Genomic DNA, 21,308 nt, shown 5'->3' with positions numbered 1-21,308 from the left:
GGCTCCAAATCACTCGGACATAGGATCGCTGCTCATAAATTGAGTCGAACCTGAGGTTGTGATCGAACTCACGTCCCTCACACCATGAACCCAAGCGACCATCACCAGGCGATAGTTTTATGAGATTGTAATTTCAAATATTATGAATGATAAATGTTACGTAAAGTATTTTTGCTTCAAATATTTGTAACGTTAAGGTGGATACTCTGATGGATTGTGAAAATGTAAAATATTGCTAAAGTATCGAGAATTTTATAAACTTGCAAGGAGTATGTAAACAAGTAAACAGCCCCCTTGCATTCATTGCAAGTGAGTTATTTTTCATTTATTAGTAAACCGTTCGGCTAACAAAGATAGCTCCATCTCTACTGATTGGTTTATCGTAAGCATTAAGCTTCTTAAATTTTATTGTCCCCAGGATTATCATATTCTAAGTTTGGCGATTGTCAAACGACTGTTTTTTTATGAAAGAGTCACAGACACTTGCGTAATTATTCTCTCGCTTCAAGAATGGTGTAAATAGTTAATTGGCCATTTGTTAATTTTCCTTCTAAGCAAAGTGGAACAAGACTATTAAAATATTCTCTTTGAGTGACAAGTCTTCCCCAACTAGCCTACTTAGACAAAAGGGCGGATGAAAATTAATGTTCTCTGAATGACGGAGGATGGAAATGCTTTCACTGCAGAGAAGATAAAAGCATTAGTCGACATTTCACTTCTCACGCGCATCCCTGTAATCCTTGTAAACTACCGGCAAAAGGACAAAGCTGTAAACATGACGAAAACAATAAGCATGTGTTTCTTCTGCCAGTGTCTAAAAACAATAAAACGCAAGACTAACATTTTAATTTATTACTTGTTCCATAGCTACAACAAAGGTATCAACATAATTTTAACCGTTCAAAATATATATAGGCTACTCAAAACCAGCAATAGATCAACAGTAGTGTTCGCTATAAACTTGTTAGTAGTGGTTTTTTTTTTCCATACACTTCTGGATGACTTCCCTTCACAATGCTCTAAAGCCTAAAGAACTATTTAAATATGGTTTGAAATTATGTTCACATGAGATAACGTGAACTCAATAAGAATTAAACCCGAACTCATCACTGGAGACCGATAAAAACAACCCGATACAAACAAAATAAAAAAGTATTTGAGGCAAGAAGGGATAGTGTAAATCGAATTTATAACTTGTTTAACAGTAAAACTTAATTCATTCAAACAAACAAAAATTTATGTTCAAAAACCTACGTTTTCAGTACTTTTGATTAAAATAAAAAAAATCGCGATCCAAACAATGATTGTTTTCAAACCTAGAACATTTATTTTTAATGTCGCAACAAGATTTAAATATACCAGTATAAAATTTGTGCAAAACACATGCAAGAAAATCACCTTATCCACACACGTAATTTTTATTTCTTTGAAACCAGATTCATTCAATACATCAATTTATTTAAAAAAAAAAAAATACTAGTACAAGCACACGCCATGCATATTATCCCTCAAAGAAAAATGCAAAATTCGACCATCTGAAATCCCGCCGAACTCAAGACATGAAAGTTGTAAACGTGTGTGTGTGTGTATGTATATATATAAATGTGTGTGTGTGTTTACTTGAAGCAAGTAGAGAATGTAATAAATTCTGTAAAAAGAATACTACGAATAACGTCTAACTTACATTGCTTATATTCACACATTTCTAAATGACTTTTTTTTTTAAATTAAAGAAGGCGTGGATTTATTGCCCTTAGCTTTGTTGTGCTAAGTATCACATTAAAAACCAAATTAGTTTTTAATAGCAACGTCACAGTTTCATTACGACGAAAACATATTAAACCTAATTTTTTTTTTGCGTACACAAACAACAAAAAATACTGCATGTCTTGTTTGAAGAGCTTTTCAACTTAGGGGACGTTTACAAAACAAAAACAAAAAAAAACCTGCCTGTCTAGGCCTGAAGTAAAGAAAGTGGATTGTAATTTTGGAAACCCGAATTCAAGTACACTTGAGACGCAGACCATACTACTGTACGAACGCAATCTTGAAAATGAGTTGCACGTTGTGGTTCGAGCTGATGGCGATAAAATGGATGATCACGGGAAGAAAATTTATTTTCCCACGAACCACAAAAAGAAAAACACGGGAGTAGTGAAAGATAGGTCTCGTCATAAGCGTAAGAATAGATACCACGCGCGTTTAGAAGACTTCACATCTCGATTTAATTCGCTATAAAGTATTTTGTGGGTTGAGGAGTAAAAGTTCTCTGCAAGTTGATCTCTCTTCCCCGAGGTACCTATTCTTTATTAAACATCTGCCGCGCGGCTCGAGAAGGAAAGGCCAAGCGCGTTTAGCAGTTAACTCTTCGGGTCTTTCCCCTCTTCGTCTTGCGACAAAATTTCGCAACACACACACACACACACACACACACACACACACACACAGGTCGTCGTTAGCTTCGTTGTAATCGAGATTTAGTTCGCCGACGCTGGAGAGGAACTTCACCCCCCCCCCCCCCCCCCCCCCCCCCCGCTAACCCCCAACCAGGCAACTCCCGATACCATACAACTTCTACCCTCAAACCCAGTCCCTCTTTCCGCCCCAACAAACTTTTGAGAGAGCTGCAACGAGACTTTACAAGCCGAGCCATTCCGGATATTGCCTCTTACGGGCTCTCTCTCTCTCTCTCTCTCTCTCTCTCTCTCTCTCTCTCTCTCCGAGCCCACGAGTACTCCCCACCCACGCAATCTCGCTCAACCTCCAACACACACGCGCGTGTACACACACTAGACGGATATTAACAACATCGAACAAGCTGTTGCCATTATGACACCATACGACCCTGCCCCCCCCCTCCCACCGGGGCCACCATTACAAGCATCAACCCCTTCGACACTTCCGCTTCAGTTTATACACGCTACGGCATTTTCTCGGGAACGATCGTCAGCCGAAGAAAAAAAAAAGCTGTACGTCGCCGAGCTAAGCAACGTCCACAGGAGAAAGAACGCTTAAGGATACGAGGGAATTTTATAGGAAAAGGCCTCAGTTAAGTGTTCTTCTTAAAAGAAAAGGGCTAGGTGATGATACCAGCATCACTTCACTAACATAAAAAATATGCGAGCGAGTCTTTCAGTCTACTCGCCAGTGATGCGTAAACATCTAACCTCGGTAACGAGCAAATTCATGTGTTCTCATCCTCCAAATAAACTTACAATACAAAAATCGGACACGGAATTTAATGTAGAATTCTTAAAAATAATGCCGAGCGTGATAAACATACGAAAATTGTGTTTTTCAACTATAATTTCTTGGCGCGAATCACAGGTAGTTTCCGCACCTGCCGCTGGAATTCGCTGCCGGAGCAGCTACGTCTACTTTTGAATGATTCCATTTGCAAACAGAAATTTTAAGTATGTAATAAAACGGCTGCGATAAAAAGCGAAAAATACTTGAAAAAACACAATAATTGGACTTTGTTTTGTTTTATTATGCTTCTTTATGTGCGCAGTTAATACTGGAAAGCTATTCAGGGAACAGTTTACAAATAACTTTTAACTATTGGAGGTACTGGAACAACACAACGCATAAATGCCCGGGAAAAAAAACCGAACCCAGTATAACTGCGAACACTAATTTGTTGTATAGTTTTTTTTTTCCAAAGAAATATCTGTAATTTTACACGTATATTTATGTTTAATTTGCAAAAAAAAAAAAAAAAAAAAACATTATGAGCACTTCCTCTAGTCATTTTTTTTTACAATTTAGTTAGAAATAAGTTTTAAAAAAACTTCGCCGTCTGTTTCGGGTTTTATATTTAAGAACGCCTGAGAGAAATACTGAGCAAAAAAAAAAATTATGAACGAAATAACGAAGAAAACTGGAATAGCCAACCGACGTGAAAATAAACCATTGGCCCGATGTAAGGATTCAACCATCCGCGAGTAAAAACGCCTTGCCCGAAGTTCTCGTGCAATCAGCGGGGCACAAGAAGGGAAATTTTAATTGGGACTAAGCAAGCTACAAGTCGAACAGAAATCACAAGCGAGTTTTCCAAGAGAATGCAAGTTTGTTTAAGAGGATCGCCTCCAGTCGACCAAGGGAAAAACTTCTTAACAGCTTACTCTCTTAAATTTGGCAAGACAATGCTGGTATCGAATACACTAGAGACCAATTCCGAACTCCAAGTTTTTTGTATGAAAACCCTGGCGTCTTTGTCACGTCAGTTCGATAGATAGCAGACGGCATTCACAGTAATGAACAAAGTATCCTCTTAATACAATACATGGCACATGGCACATGGCACCAACATTGTAACAGGAATAACTTTATTGTCTCTTAGAAGAACCTTTCTGAACATTATACAGACTTACAGGGGGGTAGTAAAACAATTCTTCAAAATTCTTTTAAAAAAAAAGTTTAATCTTGCTGACAAAAGATATATCTATACTAATAATAAAACTGTTCGAGGTAAAAAGTCTGGACATTGAATGAAATTATGAAGAGAAAAAAAAACTATTGGAAATGGTTATTTACATTTCTGAGAACTCGGAAATATAGATTTAAAATTTTTTGTTTGCCTTGTCTGTTTTGATCTAGCATCAATCAAAAACTACTCAACGAATTCTGATGATTTTTGTAAACGGAAAAGGTCTTTAGCTAACACTGAAAGCTATATATAATTACATAATTATTCTATTCCTAAGGGGGTTAAAAAGGGGTCAATATCGTTTAAGATAGTTAATTATATCTCCGAAACTAATCAAGCATACGTAAATTGGGAACCAATAATAAACATACGAAAATTACAACTACGGTGTTCCCCATTTTACGAAATTCAGCTCCGAAGGGGTGAAAAAGGGTTAATTTTTTTAAACATAAATATGCATATTTTCGAATATACAAGATATAGAGGTAAGCAATTAAGAATGAAAAGAAACACGCAGAGTAACGAATATTATCATTTTCAATTTCCTGATTTCTACTTTTAATGGTGTAAAAAGGGAGTAAGTTTTGTTTTATCGTAAAAAAAACTGTTATCTCCATAGCAAATAAAGCTGAATCTAAACAAACTGATCATGAATAACATAAATAATCAACACGCAGGTTGCGTTTACTATTTTTTAATATTTGACCCCAAAAGCAGAGAAAAAGGGGGGACGTTAGTTTTTATAGTAACTAAACATATATCCAAGTAAATTCAGATGGAGGTAAGAAACTAGGCAATAATTATGTACATAATAGAATTTAATTGAATGCATTTACTTTTACCGTTTTCTATAGTCGACCACAAAAAAGGGTGAAAATGCAATTTTTTTTATCATAAAAGTTGAAGCTGGAGCTAATCAAGCGGGATGCAAGTCATGCGGTATAATTAATAAATATAAAATCTACGAACTTTTTTATACTACTTGCTGAAATTCTATTTCTTAAGGGGTGAAATGTTGTAACTATGGTTTTAACATTAAAAATAATATCTTTTGACCAAATCAAGCTTAATTAAATATATTTGCAATGATTAATAAACATACCTTAAGTTACATTCTCTTTTCAACGTTCTCAGAAATATCACCTATTAAGTTGTAACAAGGGGTTAATATTATATTTTAAAAAAAGTTATTGAATCCACTAAATCAGAATTGACAAAATAATAGCTTTGTGATTCGTACGTTTCCTGTTCGTATAGAGCTGGGGTCGGCGGACTTTCGGGTGAGATGAGTCAAATATTAAGAAAACAAATCCTCCGATTTTTTTAGAATGCCGCAACATGTACTTTCTATGTATCTACGTGAAAATTTTAAGACGATAAGAAAAAACGTGAAAAAAATCAAAATAGTGCACATTTAGGCGGATTCAATTTGAAAACTACAGCCGTGTTTAGCGCTCCAAGCGGGAGCGTGCACAACTAAGTCAGCGTTCCTAAAATAGAAAAGATAAAAATAAAATAAAAATAAAAATTGTGAACGAATCTTTAAGTAGTCGCCAGTGATATCAAAACTCTTTAAAGAGGATATTGGTGTGTTCTCATATTGCGAATACACTTATAATACGAAACTCGGACACGAAATTTAACATATAATTATTTAAAATAATGCCGAGCTTGATAAATATATAAGCAAATTGTATTTTCAACTGCATTTCTGAAAGCGAATCATACGTAGTTTTCGCAACCACCGCTAGAATCCGTTGTCGGAGCAGCTACGTTGAATAGTCATTTGATTTGCAGACCGAAATTATAAACTATATAATGAAACTGCTCCGATAAAAGCGAAAAAGAACTGAAAACATATTAAACACCGTATTGGGACATAATTTCCGACAACAAAGTGTATTAAAACACTCCCCATCTTGTTAAAATTCATTAAACAGTATACTAAAATGTTTCCCTTTGCCTTTGTGAACTTTGGTGAGCGGACGTGAATCACACTTAGTTTATGTAACCGCCACTAGCTGCCGGAGCATCTACGTCGACTTTCGATCGAATCATTCCATTTGCAGAGCTAAATTTTAAACTATACAATGAACGGATCCGATAAACGATAAAAAGACTTGAACACTACTATGAAACACCAAGGACGCTTTGTGGAAAGTTGAGCCCCTTACTTGGACACACGCTATGGTCTTTATTATGGAATGTTAAATCCATAAATTTATATATATACACTATCACACATAGTTGTTCTATATATAACCATCAATATTTTAAAAAACTATTACTGTATCTATATATAACTCAAACATATCCCAAACACTACAAAAACCTTGAAGTGCTCTTATCCTCCAAAGCAATCGTTTTAGGGAAAAATTGAGACTTTTTTTATTTTTCTATATTTCTGTTTAACAGGATGTGACTATTTGTTGCTGAAAATAAGAACTTTATCACTTTTGCAGTGGAGTGATTCAATGGTTCGTTGATATCCTTATACCGTGATGCACTTATGCCCTTTTTGCTTGTGGGTACACTTTAGAGAAGAAGTTATTTTTAAATCTCTCCATGGCTGTAACTTTTTAAGTATTCACTTCAAAGAAAAATGGTAAATTTTTTTCTAGTTGAAAAACTCCAACTATAATTCTGTTTAACAAGATGGCACTATTGATTTCTCAAAATAAAATTGAATGGCGTCCGCCGCTTCTGCCTACTTCCTGTTACACACTTCCGTCGCATTCACAAAATCACCCCCACCAAATGCCGTATACTGAGAGCTATGATGTTACTCATAAAAAATGATATTTAATATTTCAATTGCACACAGAAAATACAAACTCGTGAAGAATATTTAAACATTATTTTTGGTACAAAAACAACTGCGTCACAACCGCTTACAGCTATCGCTTTGTGTGTGTGTGTGTGTGTGTGTGTGTGGGGGGGGGGGGGGTGCTCTAAAAGGCCCATTCATAGATCCCACCCCACAAATAATACGAACCAAATACGTATGGGCAGCCGAGACCAGATTACAACAAAAAGCAATAAAAAAATTTCATGGCGCAACCATGGCAACCTCGTTATAACTAGAAAGCTCTTAATCTGCAGCACAGAAAACGGCGATGAAGCCAAAAAAAAAAACTAATTATCATCATCGTTACCACAAAACCGGGCGACCAAGATATCAACGGACGGCGATTTGGAAACCAGGCCGAAATGATGCGAACGTAATGAACCCTGTGGACGGGTGGCGGCGAAGCTGACCAAGCAAAAATTTCCCCGCGATTTAACTGAAGGAAAGAATGGCCGTTGGTCAAAGAGAACGAGGGCCGGCCATTATCGGCCAGTTATGGACGATTTCCCCCGCCGCAGTTCGTCGCGTCTGTAAAAAAAAATGGTTATTTACATTACTGAAAAATCTGAAATATTGTTATAAAAAATTTTGTTTGTCTTGTCTGTTTTGATCCAGCATCAACTACTTAACGAATTCTGATAAAAAAAAATTAACGGAAATGTCTTTGGCTAACACTTAAAAACTATATATAATTACAGTATTCTATCTCTAAGGGGGTTAAAAAGGGGTAACTATCGCTGTCACCCTGCAGACCGGTCAGTGTGAAATACAAGCATCATTCAACGGGTCGTAACACGCAGTGATAACCGGGTGCAAGGAATGAAACAAAAAAAATTGATGTAGTTGTAATTCAGTGAAAATACGACGCCGTATCAGCATCGATTTTAGCTCAGGAAATTTCTGTTCGGTAAAAAAAAAAAAGGTGAAAATCGCCTCCTTGGCAAGTAACATTTCGATCCACGAATGAATAGTTTTGCAATAGTTACTTTTATATTTATTTAAAATTAAATTTCGCATCAACCGTATCGTATGTTCTTTAAAAAAAATCGTCCGAAAAATAGTTTTTGAAACTTTAAAGATTAATTTCATTAACAGAATCAAAACGAGCTTTGAGTTGACTGGTTTAAAACTATTACAATGAACGAAGGCTCGTCTAAGATTGACCTGGTCTTAAAATATGGCTTTATATGATCCTCGTTAAAGTTGCAAATCGCATTCAATCGCAAACTAGCCTCGAGTCTAACTACCACGCGCTAGTAATCTCTTCCTGTGTAGATGACCATTTACTTAACGTAAAAATTCTATCTAACGAGAGTTGAATGTGTTTTTTTTGTACATCTAACATTATAAATAACAGTATAAGTTTTTTTATATATACTGGTAGGTACATACATTAAAAATACCGCACATTTACATTAAGTACACTAGTAGCACTCACACACAGGCTACCTTTTTTTTTTAAATTTTATATTTTCTGTAAGATGTGTAAATGATGTAGAAAAGGAAAGTAATAATAATGAAAATAAAAACAGTACCTTTTTTTTATTTGAGTCATACAATTTGCATAACGACACGTTCCGGGGTACATACATCGATAGATTACACTGATAAAAAATGGAATTATCACTGCCCCATCCCCCCCCCCCCCCCCCCAACAGGCCATCAAAAATGTGACTGAACTTGGCCTACCTACGCGCGGTCGATAACGAGCGATAATGAACGATGGCCTCATTCTCTCTATATATATCTGTCTCTCTCTCCCCCCCACCCCCACCCACACCCCCAACCACACGTCAAACATAACAAATCCCCGGAAGTGGTAACACTGACCTTGGTCCGACAGCCGCGCGCGCAAGTACCATGTAAAAACAAATTTTGTCATTTTACGCAAGTGCCTGTCTCCGTCGAATTTTCAGTGGAAACCTTACACCTACACGCGTTGGTGTGCAAAATTAAAGATACTTTCAAAAGTGCACACGTACTAAAGCAATAATCTGGTAAACACGCCGCACTTGTTAATGTCTCTTTAATACGTGACACACACACACACACACACATACACACATACACACACACATACATATATATATATATATATATATATATATATATATATGCAGTAAATTTAACACACCATTTAGGTAAATTTATGCCAACAATAAATATGTAAAAATGTGCTATACTTTCAAACATATGTTTGCAGCAGATCAATTATTAGTTTTTTCCCCCCTTTCAAACGGCGCTAACAGAGTAATGAACCCACGGTAGGTTCATGGTTTGTCAGTTAGCCTTCCGCCACCGAGCACAATAAATGATAAAGTAAGTAACGGAAATAACACTTACAAAACGAAGTTTTGAATCACTGCCATGTAATTAAAAATCCCATTTTTTCGTTAATGTGTATATGTATTTTTTTAGTTACTTGGTAGTTGTAAATTAACTCTGGAAAATAGCACTTAATGTGTGTATACACAAATTTTAGTAAATATAAAAAATTCATATACTTTAAACATTGTTGTACGTTTAATTTCAAAGTACCTGGATGACCGAGCAAAGCTCGGTATATTTTTTTTTTTGTAAATTGTGTTTTTTAGAAATTATATTTAAAAAGGAATTACATACTGATGAAATGATGAAATATGAATAATATTTTTCGATCTTACCGACATAATAATAAGCGTTTTTTTTTTTCAAAGATCGTTTAGGCATTTTTAAGTGAACACATGAGTTAAAAATACACAAATAATATAAGTAAACAATTGATTTTCTTGGTCTAACCTCAAACCAAACACTCATTGGCTTAGTGTTGCTTAACAACGCCAACTACTGAAGTAGCTTTAGTGTTGTTGTGTCGTTAAAGCAGTTAGTTATTCCCAATTTTTTTTAAAAAAATTGTATAATTACTCGCCAATAGATGTCAGGAAGAATCATTTATGTTTAAGTTGATTATCGATAAAGTTGATTATTGAAAACACGGATAAAACGACATTTTCTAAAAGTTAATCCTAGCTAGATCGATTTATCGCCCGCGAAACCCCCTGCATACTAAATTTCATGAAAATCGTTGGAGCCTTTTCCGAGATTCAGATTAAATATATACAAGAATTGCTCGTTTAAAAATATAATATATACGCCCACTAACTAAAAACGTTAGTATTGAAATAAAATGTTCTTTTAGGTATTTCAAACCGAACCTTGAAGAAAATTACGTTTTCTAGAAACTTATTACGCTGATTGTACTTGTTTTGAAGAGAATTACAAGACAAAAGAGTAAAATTACTAAACCAATGTGTGTGACGATACGATTTTTTTTACAGTGTGGACCTATGGGCGAGCAAGTGCTAAAAGAGGCTGCTAAGCATGCGCTAAGTGAGGCATGGCATACTTACGTGTTTGCTGTCTCCGGACAGGAGCGGGGTATGAGCCTGCAACAACAGGAAGCAACGAGTCAGGAAACAGCGGTCCGAGGTACAGGCACAGGGAAATGCAATACTATAAATTAAATAAATAATTATTATAATTTTTACGGGGAAGAAGAGCCAGGAACCGAAAGTCGCCTCATTTGTTTCAATAGTTTTTCATGCCACGACAATTTTGTTTTAACTTTCAATACTGCTATTTTTCTTTCGTTAAGGCATATACATATCACATATTAATAAATTTTCTCCACTGAAAGTTTTATTACATTATTGTAATCGTTCCCAAAAAATCAATTCATAACTAAATGACTTCACAAGGGCAACTATTCATAGCAGGTAATTTTTGTACTACTATTTAAAGAAGCCAAATTCTAAAAAATTAAATGATTAAGAAATGTATGACCTAAAAAAAAAATAAGAAGACAGAGTGGTTTCTTTCGGTTCATAACGCTTGATCTTAAAGGTCCTTACTTTAATTCCGGGCTGCTACCTGCTAACATAAACTTACATTAAAGAAAAAAATTCATAATCGCTTTATCCGTAGGGGCATGCATTTCGGCGCAAAGATTTCGAGACTAGCTGAAAGTTAAACAGAGCATCTTCGTCTGTGTTTTGTTGATTGGTCGAGTTGGTTTCAGGTAGGCTTTAAAACGCATTTATTGGGCTATCTTAGAACCCTTGAATGCTTATTCAAAACCTGAAACTTTTGAATGAAAAGTGGATCCTTATAATACCACTGTTCATGATTATGTAAAATTACGTACAATTTTCATGAGAAATTCTCAGTATTATATCAAAAGAAAAGTATGCAAAAATAACCCTAGTCACGTGTTGCAGAAAGTTACAATGTATTTCTTGCTAGTACGGTAAACTATTTCTTGGCAACTGGTTTCCGAAGGAATAATTGAGAAAGTAGAGGAAATTTTTTTTGACGTGACGTCGAATAAATCGATGAACGCCGGCTGCACGCACGAAAAAGTGTCCCGTTACGAACATTGTTCCGTTACGCTGTGTCCCGTTACGCTTATTGTACGCTTGCGCCGCATCTATCTCTCTTCCACTCGATTGGCCGATGCGTCCGAGCAGAAGAAAGACAGCGGCAGCACACAACGTGAACTGTTTCGTCGACTGTTTATAAAGTGAAGTGAAAAGTTAATGTGGTTTTCAATTGCTTATTACAACAACAATTTCGGCAATAAAGGTTAATTATTCTTGAATTTTAAAAATCTTGTTACAAGTATAATTTCAAGTATTTATTCTTTTATTATTAAAATAAAAATGAATCAGTTTTGTTCATAAAAGTATGCAATCATTTCATCAATGTTTTGTTATGACGTCGTCACGTTAAATTATCGTCCGTAAACCGACTTTACACACAACCAATTTTTTTTTCGTGCGTGCAGCCGGCGTTCATCGATTTATTAGACGTTGTCACGTCAATATAAAATTACGTACAATTTTCGTAAGAAATTCTCAGTATTATCTCGAGAGAGAAAAAAAAAGTATGCAAAAATAACCCCAGTCACGTGTTGTGGAAAGTTACAATGTATTTCTTGTAGTACAGGCAAAATATTTCTTGGCAACTGGTTTTCCGAAGGAATCCATTGTGAAAGTAGAGGAATTTTTTTTTCCCCTCTGTGTGATTCCGAAGCGGGCTTGGACAACGCCGTCGCCCTGTCGTCGAGAGCCGGGGAGGTCGGGGAAGTCAGGTCGGTGCCTCCCAGGGTGTCCACAAGGAAAAAAAAAATATTTCGTACCAACTTAGGCGAGAAAAAGAAAGTACTAGATTTGAAAAAAAAGTACTAAATTATAATTTGTTATGGTTTTAACAATTTAGGAAGTTATTATGATTTTTCAATGCTTGAACTTAAACATCACAACACACACACACACACACATATACATTCCATAGTTTTTTTAAAAATAACTACGCTTAATAATAAAACATATTGGAGTTACTGTAATATTATTATATTAAAGAAAAAAAAGTACTAGATCTGAGCGTAAATGTACTAGAACACTAAAAAAATTGGTTGTCTGTAAAGTCGGTTTACGAACGATAGTTTAACGTGAAAAGTCATAAAAAAACATTGATGAAATGATTGCATACTTTTATGAATAAAATTGAATCATTTTCATTTAATTATCACTATACTGTATATGGATACAAAGAAGGAGTGAAATGAAATCTACAATTTAATTGATGAATTTACTTTTATTTGCACTCATTAATTCAAATATGTTTATTACTTTAACGAAGAGATTATTTTAACTATAACTTTCATACATTTTTGCAATTTAACTTCTTCCAATCTGCGTTATTTCTGTTAAGGATATGACGATGATAGGAAAAGTAGGAAAACGAATGGTAGTGTTTCCAAGTTTAACGTGCCTCGAAAAAGTCAAATCGATGGTCGTTCCAATCGATTGGAAGAGAGATAGATGCGCGGCGCGAGCGTACAATGAGCGTAACGGGACGCAGCGTAACGGGACACTGCGCGTTACGGGACACTTTTTTTTCGTGCGTGCAGCCGGCGTTCATCGATTTATTAGACGTTGTTACGTCAAAAAAATTATAAAAGGACTAGATCTAGTACGAAAGTATTAACTGTGGACACCCTGGTGCCGCCCCCAGGCGGAGGACGTGACGCCGCCCGTCAACAAACGGGCTTCGAGCACCCCGGCACGAGTCACATCCGGCGGCTCCGATCACGTCTCGACGGGCCGACACGAGGAGGGTGTTTATCGTTTCCCCTCGCGACCAGAGAGACTGCAACACTGGCACCAGCTGTGTTCCTCCCTCGCGACTGGCGGCCTTTTCTGCTACGTAGGGACCGGAAAAATTCGCGGATTCAATTACCTCTAGGATAGCCTCCATTATCCTCTACACATCTCAAGTAAACACGCGTGTTCATTGGGTACTAAATTGTGAGGCATCTCCACTGGGTAGCTTGTGATTCGACGCTTCTTTGGTCGATAGTATCTCATTGGCCCAGAGAGCTCCAGTTAAACTGCGAGCCAATAGCAGAACCAGCAGAATTGTACACGTTTGAATTTCAGCCTATCACGAAATGAATCCGCGAATTTTTCCGGTCTCTACTGCTACGCTGTTTTTTTAACTCTACAGCTAGTTTCGAAATCGTTTCGCTAAAAAAAAAAATGCACGTCCCTAAAAAATAAGGCAACGATTATTTCGCAGATTCATTTCACTGCAGGATCGTCTCGGACTTATGCATATATATATAATGCCCATATGGTCGATAAGAAGGTCAGGTTATTCGGCGGGAAACACGTGTTAGGATGGGAGAAGATGAAATTACGAGGCAGAAATAGGAACAGCATTAAGCTTCAAACAGTTTTTATGACATGATAATTTTTATTTTTTTTTTACGTTTCTTTATTGAAATTTTGGTTTCGTTAGGGAAGAGATCACGCAGAGGTTGGATTTTCTGAGACTCTAAAAGAGTGACTATTTATAATATTGTTACAGTTATTGCGATTCTTTTTTTTAAAGAGTGAATTTAATACTGAACGCCAATGAGAAGAAAAATTTATCGCAGCCAACAATTATAAACGCAGGCATCCCGTTGAATTATGCGCAATTCTTTAACTAAGAAATGAAATAAATAATAAATGAAGGTTTTTCAGCACTGCATATTTAATATTTTTATTGTTGTGTTTTATTGATGATACAAAAGCGGAATAAATAAAAAAAACTGTTGGCAGATTATAAGCAATATGTTTTTTTTCATTAACTGTACCGAATTTTACTTTGTAGATGCAAAAGAAATCTTAAAAGTCACACAATTATAGGAATTCTTACAAAGTGAGCGTCAGAGTCTTAGCTGTATTTATTAGTTTAATATTGCGAAAAATTAAAAAAAAAAACTGTACAGCGGTTTGCCAGACAATGCGCTTTACCACTTTTATTTTAATTGTATTCATTGAAAGTTAGTTTCAGGCAGTTGACATATGGTAGAATTACATGGGTACATTTGGGGGCAGAGGCTCAAGTGCGTATACCCAAAACTATTCACAGTTCACATTCACAAGGCCATTGACATGCCACTACGCCACGCCGCTGACTTGACGAGTCATGAAAAAATATATCTCATACTCGACTTTAAAATCTTTAAAGGGACTCTTTCTCGCTTCCCAGGGCACTCTCAGTCGAGATATTTTAAAAAGTTGAACGGGAAACCTACCTGCTTCTACTCTCTGATTTTATTTTACAGATTAAGTTTCAAACTAGCAATTAACAAAATCTTAAGCTTTTTACATTGCGAGATTAATGGTGGTTTTTATCAGAATAATAATGTTTCATTCAAGCGACATTAATGATTACAGTAAACGTTCGGCAATTGATTTATCACTTTCATAGTAAGTTATTTTGTTGGGTATTTTTTACAGATCACATCAAATACAATTCTTTAGGGGGAAAAATGGATAGTTAATCAAAAAATTGATACACAAAAGAACTGAATTATCAACTTTTAAGTAAAATATTTTGAAAATTATGCCCCTTAAACTAAAAAAAAAAACTACAATTTTAAAGTGTCCATACACAACTCTTTTACATGGAAAAATATTAAAAAAATCTGTGAAATATGGCCTTAAGCGAAATCGGTGAGCCCCAACTCGGACCTTCCCTTCGTTAGTGAAAAAAACTCTTAAAACACTCGAAGCACTCCGTCAATAACAATTTATTGACGTGACAACGTCTAATAAATCTATGAACGCCGGCTGCACGAACGAAAAAGTGTCCCGTTGCGCACATTGTCCCGTTACGCTGCGTCCCGTTACGCTCATTGTACGCTTGCGCCGCATCTATCTCTCTTCCGCTCGATTGGAACAACCATCGGTTTGACTTTTTCGAGGCACATTAAACTTGAAACACTCCCACTCGTTTCCTACTTTTCCTATCCTTAACAGAATAACACAGATTGGATTGGAAGAAGTTAAATAAAAAACATGTATAAAAGTTATAGTTAAAATAATCTCTTCGTTAAAGTAATAAACGTATTTGAATTAATGAATGCAAATAAAAGTAAATTTATCAATTTAATTGTAGATTTCATTTCACCCATTCTTTGTTTCCATACAAAATAGTGATAATTCAATAAAAATGATAATATTTTATTCATAAAAGTATGCAATCATTTCATCAATGTTTTGTTATGACAGTGTCACGTTTAACTATCGTCCGTAAACCGACTTTACAGACAACCATTTTTTTTTTTTTTTTTTTAAATTTTGTGGATGGGATTTCACACGATGTGTATTCAGCAGTTACAGGTGACTCGTGTGTGTGTCTTGCGGAGACCACCGCCCGACGCAGCAGAACCGTGTAGCCTCGCGAGCGGCGTGCTGCATCGCCGTTCCCACGCAGCAGCACTCGACGGCACTCGACGGTGATTCAGCTCATTAACTTCATTACACGAATTATCCTTAACACGGGTCGCAAGGTCAACACCGTCGCCCAGACGGGGCAGTGACGCTACAGTCAAAGCCCGACTTAAAAATTTTCCAAGAGTACTTGGTCCGTGAGTTAATTTGTTTACTCTGTCCGAAAGTTTGTAAAACACCCAACAGTTTACAGAATTGGATATAATGTGGAGACCTGTCTACTCCTAGTTATTAAACTACTTAGACGACAAACAATTTTACTCTACCATAGCTTCTTAAATGCATATAGCTTGGTTTCGAAATTTGTCAATATGTTTTTTTCCATTAGAAAGTAAATTAAAAATAAAAACTTCATCACTAAATTAATCACATAACTTAAGTACGTTCATTAAATTATTATCCTGCGAATATTACTATCGAGAGGACCAACGGCAACTTTGTCTTTGAGATCCAACGTCACTGATGAGTATGCACAATAATTACTGTGCTATTGTTTACGTTGGCGCCGACAAGAAAGTAACAAGAGTAAAAGGCCCTGAAGGTTGTACGTTCGTAGCAAAGGTGCAACAACATCTCACTTCCAAAACAGACCAAAAAAAAGTTCAACAACTCACCCCAATAGCAACTTCCAAAAAAAAAAAAGAACATGCTAAATTAATTACGAAAAAAAAAAAAACACGGACTGCAATTTTAGTAAAACGCTCGTAAATAAAAAAAAATCCATTGCGATAAAAAATTTCCCCGAGTCCTCTATTTGCATAATTCATATGGAAAACAACTGGATGACCAGTGGACCGCAGGGAGACACACACAAATATGTATACATATACACGCAAGCTTTTTTTTTTTTTTTAATTTCTCCACGCCAAAAGGGGAGAGAAATGCGGGGAAAATTACGTCGGTTTGAAAATGATTCTCTGCCGCCCCTTTCCGCCTCCCCAACGAACCCACAGTAATTCAACCATCCCCCCATTCTCTAGCAACGCATGGACACGGCCGGCTAGTAATTAATTAACGGCGAGGCACTGGGGGGGGGAGGGAGGGAGGGAGGGAGGGAGGGAGGGAGGGAGGGAGGGAGGGAGGGAGTGCCGGCCAACATCAAGACCAACTCTCAACTCGTCCCCCCTTCCAACCCTCCGAATCCCAGCCAACCAAGGGCACGGAGAAGGCAATTCGCCCAACAGCGCCGAAGTGCGATGATACGGGGGCTCAGGGATGAAAATAGACCCGCGCGGTGATCAAGACTGGTATCTCTCTCTCTCTCTCTCTCTCTCTCGCAACCAGGTCCACAGCCGCATTTTAATCTGGCGGATGTATACGCAGAACGAGTCTGAATCCGACCGACCAACTTCAGCAGCAGGTTCATCATCACGACGAAATAAGGCGAAAACCTCTACAAGACTTATGGTCTAAAAGTGCTTCCCAAGGCTGGTCTTTGAAGTTGGGGCTGAAAAACATTTTTATTGTAAACTAGCTAATGCCCGGCATGCGTTGATATGCCTCTTTCAATTTTTTTTTTTAAATTTGTTTGTAGTAGGTACACATAAATACAAAGCATCTCTCTCTAGCTCTCTATACATTTCCCTCTATAAATCTCACTATATTTCTACATATAAATCTCTCTAGATCTCTTTATATATCTATGTTTCTATCTTTATCTGAATCCATCTCTCTATCTATATCTCTCTACATATCTCTCTCTATATGTATATATTTATCTATCTCCCTCTATCTCTATACCTATCTATGTCTATATCTTCTTATTTATATCTTTATCTTTACAAACCAGAAAACTAACAGAACATGAAATGAATATATTTTACATATCTATATTCTTAGCTATCTTTTTACCTGTCATAGGTGTGACATAGATATATAAAAACACACGCGTATTCTAATACAATGTTATGTCGAATTTTCAAAGCAATCGGTGAAGAGCTTTCGGAGATTAAAATTTTGGACAAACGAACATTTACATTTTTATTCATAAAGACTAGCCGTGTGCCCGATGGGATTTACCGAACTTTAATTCCCGATTTAACCCCCTTAAGGGATGAATTTCCAAAAATTCCTTCTTAGTGCTCACCTACGTTATATAAGGAACTCCTGTGAAAAGATTTCATGCTTCTAGACTCACCTATTTAAGCTGTGCATTGTCTGTAAGTCAGTTTTTGAGTTATAATAGACAGGGGACTGGAAAAATACGTGGTTTAAATTACTTCTAGGATAGACTCCACGAGCCCCTATAAACTCGGGCAAATGCCACATGATCACTGGCTACTGACTTGTGAGACCTGTCAACCGGGACGCTTCCGATTGGCTACTTCTTTGGTTTGAAGGCTTTTAACTGGCTCGAGTACTTCAGATAAACTGGGAGCCAATCACAGACGCAATATGAAGGTACATTTGTTTGGATTCTAGCATAAGGCGAAATTAATCCGCGAATTCTAACGATTTCTAATAATAGAGACAGTGTTTAAGAGCGTCTGGAGAGTGTTTTATTGAATGACGTTCTAACACCACCGCGGATTTGTAGCTGTGGCAAAATTATTTCATGGAAATTTTTGGAGCTAGCAACTTTATTTTCCATTTTTTTTGTAGCGAGTTATTACTAGAGACCGGAAAAATTCGCGAATTCATTTCGCGATAGGCTAAAATACAAATAGTTATACCTCAGTGCTGCCTCTGCTATTGGCTCACAAGTCACCTGGATGACTCTGGGCCAATGAGAAACACCCGACCAAAGCTTTATCGAATCACAGGCTGCTACGCTGGGACGCCTCACAAGACAGCAGCCAATGAGTGGGTGACATTTGACCGAGTGTAGTAGAACTATGGAGTTCATCCTGCAGGTCATTGAACTCGCGAATTTTTCCGGTCCCTAGTTATTACCCCCAATTATGTAAGTGAAATAATTTTGTTCTAGCGACAGAATTCGCGGTGATGTAGAACTTTGTTCAAATAAACATAACCCAGACGCTCATCAGTGTTCCATCTTAAATCTTTATTATTTACAATAAAAAAATGTAGTTCAGCCGACTAACTTGAAAGATATATGCAATCCCGCCGAAAAGTAAAATGTGAAAGCAGCCAATGGACAACAGACACCAAATTGTGTACAATAGTGTGGAGTTCATTCTGGTACCAGAAAATATCGTGAATTTTGCAGGGCTTTCTTCAGCCATGGGTTTTTATTCCGCATCAGTAGGGGCAGGCATTTTTCGCGAAAAGATCTGTACACTTATTAGACTGCAACAAGGTACACCCGCACCTGTGGTTTCTTCCTTGTGATCGGCGGCCTTATTTGACCGAGCCACTCAGGACGCGTTTAATTCCGCACTGAATTACTGTAATTGGTGTTGTTACAATCGATATGTACCTGGGAGAAACTCACCCAATCACGAAACACAGACGGTGCTAGGGTGTTTTAACTTTCATCTAGTCTCGAAATCTTTTCGCGAAATCTGCATGTCCCTACGCATCAGCTTTCTGAGATGCGGATGAGAATAAATAATCCTAAGCGAGTTTCCCTTTTAAGGCCCGTCCACCTCAGATTATTATCACGTTGACTGTCTATACGAGTGCCTAAGTACCGGAACTTCGTTTCTACGACCAAGGGGTAAGGAATTGTCAGATGTCATGCTGTGAAGTGGTTGAAGTCACTTTCTAAGTCGCCATGGCCGTATTGCAACGCCTAAAAAACATTGCAGAAATGATGCTTTGACCACGCCCATTAGACTGCAACAAGGTTTACACAAACCAGCCGTTCCTTCCTTGTAATTAGCGGTCGTCTGAAAGAGAAGTTACTGCCTTATTCGACCGAGCCATTCAGGGTGCGTTTGCTCCCGCGCTGAATCGCTGTGATTGGTGTTACGGCAGTAGACATGCACCTGAAAGAAACTCGATCAATCACGAAACACGGACGATGGTACAGTGTTTTTTAACTCCTAGCTAGTCTCGAAATCTTTACGCGAAATAGCATGCCCCTTTTGATAAGTATGAATTAGAATTTCTGTCTCGTTGAAACATCGCCATGTCCATAAACTAAGGTAGTTTGAAAAAAAAAAGTTTTTTTCACAATACCAACGCTACACTTCAACTAATGTTCTGGGCGTCCAGCAATTTTGGCGCAAACAAAAAGTGGCTTCACTTTCACCAAGGTTCCATGGAGTATCGCCTGCACGGCTACCCACTGCAATCATATTTTATTCTTCGGTGTTTCCCGTACGGAAGCAAGTTGGCGTTCAGGGCGTTTCAGCGGATTTTCCCGAACTGCTACGAGATACTCTTCTAGGGGCGTAGGGCGTTCAGACGCTCGCAACACGGCGGTCCCATCTGCGACCTCGGAAGGGGGTAAAAAAAAAAGGACAAGACCTCCCCTATCGCTATCCGCAACTCCACCCCCTTTTCAGCCGGAGAACTCAATATACAAGAACAGGAGATGCGAGGGCGAAGTGAAATCCGTCGGCACCTGCTACACTTCCTGGCGGTCGGGGGGAGGTAATTGCTTTCGGCAGTTGGCACACTGTGTTACCCTTCCCAACTCGGTTTCGTTTCGGCCGCCGAAACCACGGAGCAGACGACACACAACCAGGAAGGAGGGGGGGGGGGGGAGGAGTTCACACCCGGAATCCGAAGGTTGATATTCTCGCAGAGGCGAAGAAGGGATTACAACGGAGAAGCGAAAAGCGGTGACAGTAAAACGCGTTGGGATGTACTATAGAGAAGAGAGAGCGCGCGAGAGATGTACAAGACAGAAGACGCTCCAGGACAGCGAAATTTGCATACAACCAAACCGCATCTGAACAAAGAGGGAGTTAAACCGATGTAGTTCGTGGCACTTCAGTAAACCGAGGAACGTGCCGGGAGAGAATAAAAAAAAAATTTGCATCCGCCAACCTTTCCTCTCCTAATTCCCACCAACCCCGCACATCAACTTCATCTCATCCCTCCTTCCGAACCTTCCTCAATTCCAGCCCCAAAAATCCGTCAAGTCTCTCCCCTCACCCCACCCCTCTATTTTTCCTCCCACGACGATGGAGCTTAGCAAAAACAACTGGCGCATAAAATTAATTACCTTTTTGCGGGAAATGCTGTTTCTTATTTCCCGCCTGTCTCCCCGGAATAAATTAGTGGCGTGTTTTGAGAAGTGAAAGAGGAGGGAGCCGCGGGAAACTTCATGGAAGACTCGGTGTGTTAGAGGAGG

At 37.7% G+C, this 21,308-nt stretch overlaps 1 protein-coding gene across 1 annotated transcript in view; it reads right to left on the bottom strand.

Moving 5' to 3' along the window:
* The window catches only part of LOC134543279 (disks large 1 tumor suppressor protein), a 719,411-nt gene that overhangs the window by 147,533 nt on the left and 550,570 nt on the right, over positions 1-21,308 (bottom strand). Inside the window, exon 6 of the mRNA XM_063388189.1 lies at positions 10,667-10,702. Within this exon, the coding sequence (XP_063244259.1) occupies positions 10,667-10,702 (36 nt within the window). The remainder of the gene's footprint in view (positions 1-10,666; positions 10,703-21,308) is intronic.

The sequence above is a fragment of the Bacillus rossius genome, assembly GCF_032445375.1.
Source record: "Bacillus rossius redtenbacheri isolate Brsri chromosome 9 unlocalized genomic scaffold, Brsri_v3 Brsri_v3_scf9_2, whole genome shotgun sequence".
Classification (NCBI taxonomy): Eukaryota; Metazoa; Arthropoda; class Insecta; order Phasmatodea; family Bacillidae; genus Bacillus; species Bacillus rossius.
Note: the sequence above shows the minus strand (reverse complement) of the source record. Positions and strands in the feature narration are given on the sequence as shown.